The sequence below is a fragment of the Vigna angularis genome, chromosome 7, assembly GCF_016808095.1.
Source record: "Vigna angularis cultivar LongXiaoDou No.4 chromosome 7, ASM1680809v1, whole genome shotgun sequence".
NCBI classification, from domain to species: domain Eukaryota; kingdom Viridiplantae; phylum Streptophyta; class Magnoliopsida; order Fabales; family Fabaceae; genus Vigna; species Vigna angularis.
In genome coordinates, this window is record NC_068976.1 from 19,819,844 (window position 1) to 19,823,992 (window position 4,149).

The 4,149-nt window shown below is 35.5% G+C and overlaps 1 protein-coding gene across 1 annotated transcript; it reads right to left on the bottom strand.

The window, feature by feature from the left end:
- Nucleotides 1-1,510: 1,510 nt before the first annotated feature.
- Nucleotides 1,511-4,149, bottom strand: LOC108337078 (syntaxin-51). The gene is made up of 6 exons (XM_017573523.2): nucleotides 3,953-4,149; nucleotides 2,824-3,048; nucleotides 2,311-2,513; nucleotides 2,131-2,231; nucleotides 1,998-2,042; nucleotides 1,511-1,876 (listed from the first exon to the last, which is right to left on the bottom strand). Exons 2-6 carry the CDS (start codon nucleotides 3,042-3,044, stop codon nucleotides 1,745-1,747), a joined length of 702 nt encoding a protein of 233 aa, XP_017429012.1. The 5' UTR covers nucleotides 3,045-3,048; nucleotides 3,953-4,149; the 3' UTR covers nucleotides 1,511-1,744.

The following is a 4,149-nucleotide window of genomic DNA, read 5'->3' on the forward strand; positions in this document are numbered from 1 at the left end:
CCTCTCCAGTGTGCATTGTTCTTTTCAAATTAAGGAGTCGTGAAGTTTGAGAATATGTTTTCTATTTGTTTTATTTTTTAAAAGATTTGCATAGGAAACGGCAAAAACTATTTTTTTACTGTATTTTAGACTTAAAGAAAACTAGAAGCAGAAATTTAAATTACATTTTTGTAAACGTGAAAGCTAAATAAAAGTGGAAGATATGATATTGACAGTGTATGTGCAGCTCAAAAGCAAAATTCCAAGTGGAATAGATGTACGCATAATTGTAATTATCTTTAAATTGTTTACTAGAGTAAGATACAAAATATGACAAGTTCAATTGAAAATTATAATAACCTCTAATTTGATTACCTTAAGATTTACTTTTCTCCCCATCGAACACGCACGAGGGAAGGTTATAAATTAGGTGATATTGCATGATGATAAAGCATCGTGGAATTCTTAAGGCTAATGCGTTAGAATGCATAAAACCAATCTACGTGTCCTGGAAGGATAACGTGACCTTTCAGGAAAACGTTATAATGATTCTTTGAATGGTCTACCAACCCACTTCGATATACTCGGATTTTGATCTTTCGATATACTCGGAATCTTATGTTTTCGGAGCTGATTTTGAAATATATAGAATTGAATAGATATTTTATCTTTTATAACACACAAACTCAGATATATTAATACTATAACTGAATACTTTTGGAAGTTTACTCAGATATAAAAAAAATACTCAAATTTCTGTAGTCATTTTTATATCATCAGTATTTTCTTAAAATTCTTATTGACTTAAAAATTATTTTCTACATATGGATCCTTCTTCAATTATTACAGCAACTAGACAAACCCTAAAAGATATAAACTCGACTCTTAAAAACCTCACTCTTTTCTTCTAGAATAGCATTCCTCTCCAGTAAAAGCAAATAGAAATTCTTCTTGAGCTTACATGCCAATCTTCCAGATAATAGGGACAAAATTTGAGCAGCGTGGCTCTATCCATTTTTTTGTTATTTTATTCAATTCCTAGGTGGGTGACACGTTTACAATTCTCGTTTCTCAAAGCCACACATTTTAAGGCCTGCTTGTATAGTGGTTCAAACAGTTGAATTTGTCATCTTGAGGTTGATATAAACACGATTTCCAATAAATGTTTTCCGAAAACAAAAAATAATAATTGTGGTGAGAAATCTGTTTGCAGATGGATACAATCAGGAACAAAAACTTGTAGTCAATTTTAATCCTCAAAAGAAGTCAGTAGTTAATGAGATGGCGACAGATGCACCACCAATCTGTTTCATGTTTTGGAACAATGTTTACCAAAATATTATGACAAAGATGATTCCCAATAATGGACAACAAAGTAAGGAAGACACGTAACTTGGTGTTAATGGGGCAAATGGGGAAACCTATAGCAAGGCATAAACATTCCTTCCCCCCTTACTCGGGCAATCGCTTGACTAAAAGAGCAAAGATAAGGATCATAGTTTCGCCTATTAAGAGTTATGAAGCGGTAGTAGGACACATTAACATTACATCAATAAATCTTTAATATTTTACAAGAGAAAAACACACGATATACAAACAGTTATATATGTCAATTACAATACAACGCCTTTCACGACCTCAACAAATTCCATGTCATTGAGGAGTAGCAAGGGAAATGGGGAAACTCGGTTATGACATTTCAGTGCACACGTCAGAAACAAAGACAAAAGGAGAAGCTTGACAAGTTGGGCAATTTATTATGGCATCACAAATATTTGACCAATAGCCAAATGACAACAACCAAAAACACTATACCAACAACTGATAAAAGCATGTACAGGCAGGAACAACCACCCCTGGTTCGCTTGTTTAAAATTGCTAAGTTCTTCTGCACCCGCTGTTTTCACAACACAAATGTTCAAGTTAAGCTGTAACTAAATGTAAAAAATAGCATAATTTAACTTCGATATGATTAAACGAGGGATTTTCTCCCAACAGAATTACTAAAAGAGTGTTACCCTAAGCCTCGAATCTGTGACATCTACATGCTGATCCAAGTCATCCTGGCAGATGAAAAAGAAAGGATTTCATTTTAGAAGAGATTATTGCCATAAAAACACGAATGAAAATTAACGCACGAAGACAACGTACAATGAGTCTGGTGTGCAGACTCAGCTCTTCATTCACTGCCAAAGCAATATGTTTTGTGCTTGCTATAGTCTCTTCCAATTGCTCAAGGCCCTCATCTTGTTCTGCTTGAACAGCAAAGCATTATTAGATCCAAAGAACATACTACAAGCGATATATTTTCTAACAATCTCATCAAATAACCTTTCATTATTTGCCGTTGAAATCCAACAAGTCCATTGTTGTCCAGGCCAACAGTTCTGGCCATAGCATCTGGTTTTCCTTCTGGTCCAAGCAAACTATCTCTATTTGAAAAGTTTGACATGTTCAATGTGGAAGCCATTTGATTAACTTTTGATCTCAAACTTGCGAGCATGTCCTTCCGACGATTCATCTCCTTCTCAGATCTGCATCAAGTAAGTGAAATACACTTCACAAAACAGTAATGCAAACTTCATCATGCACCTTCACAGCGTAATTGAAAGCATTGCCTCTTCTCTACTACAACTATATGGCTTAATAGCATACATGTCTTGGTAGTGGTTCCCCCAACAATGAATTTAGTAATTATATTACAATGTTAAAGACATCCCCAGAAGAGATTATTAATATCAGGAAACTTCAAAAAAACTATTCACGGATAGAAAAGTATTAGAAGATGCAATGCATAGTGTTCCAAGATCTTCTTTAACATGAATAATCAACAATTACACTCACATGGGCGGCTGCTTTCCAGGAAGCTTGGACAATAGAGATTGCAAGCTATCAAGCCGGGTACCCAATATAGTAATCTTCCTCCTTATAGCAGATGAATGACGCTGGATTTCTGGTCCAGATGCAGGAAATGAACTCTGCTCAGAAATCATACCACTGATATCGTCAGCAAGTTTCAGTGCTTCATTATATTCCTTCATCCATGAGTTTGAAGAAGATGCCATTGGCCTGAAAGAAAGAAAGAAAGAAAGAAAGAAAGAAAAGAGTGAAAAAAAAACAAAACCAATAATTGAATTTTTACAGAAGAAATGAAAAAATAAAATCAACTAACAGGTTGGAAAAACATGGATGCCTTTTTTAGATGCTTTGGTGTTATATTCCAATCACAATTGAAGCTTTATCTTACAAATCATAGTGCACATGTTACCGAGGTGAAACTCTAATTTTAATCGGAGAACAACACCGAACTCATCAAAGGAATTATATCTAAGTTTTAACCATAACAAATTTCCCATAGTAAATAAACCACAAAGGCCTGGGAAAATTCAAAATCGCATAGGACATGACAGAAGGAAAGTATTCCAGGTCCGATCATCATCACAAGAAAACTTCTATTATTTGCTTAGTACCCATGCAAAATTTACCAGTACACCTGTTCAAATTAAACAACTCATCCCGACAAAACTTTCCTCCATTTAAACCAGATTGCTGTTACATTGAAAAAGAAAAAGGAATCGCGGGTAATTACTAATTTACTAAATCAATTGAAGTATGAAAGAACAGCGCGAAGAGCCCTTAAAAGTTCACGATCGCATAGGCAATAAATCATGGAGTCATAAATTCCAACCCATCACGGGGAGCCATAAACTCTATAATCTTTAACAACAACTTCACCATATATTAGACCCAGAAACAGAAAATTAACAAAAAAATCATGCACCATTAATCAAATGCAAAAATATGTACAAACATGAGGTCAGAAGAGCTAATTTCACAATCAGACTAAAAACACAATTCTCATCAGATAAGCATAGAGAGGAACAGTCAAAGTACGGTTCAGAAGGAGAATTGCGTCGATAACGGAAAGAAGTTGGAGTTAAAGTAAAGAGGGGAAACAATCGGGGGAAATTACCTTCCTTTTTGGCAAATTAGGACTGTGAGAGAGAGGGAGAGGAGGAAAGGGGAGATCGGTGCGACGTCGTTTTAGGAAGGTGACGATGGCGATGAGTACAATGAGGCGTATCGCGCCACCTACCAACCGGCACCGTCGTTTACCTCGCGGATTATGGAAGCTGAATGTTTCTAATAATTCATCATCACCACGACGTC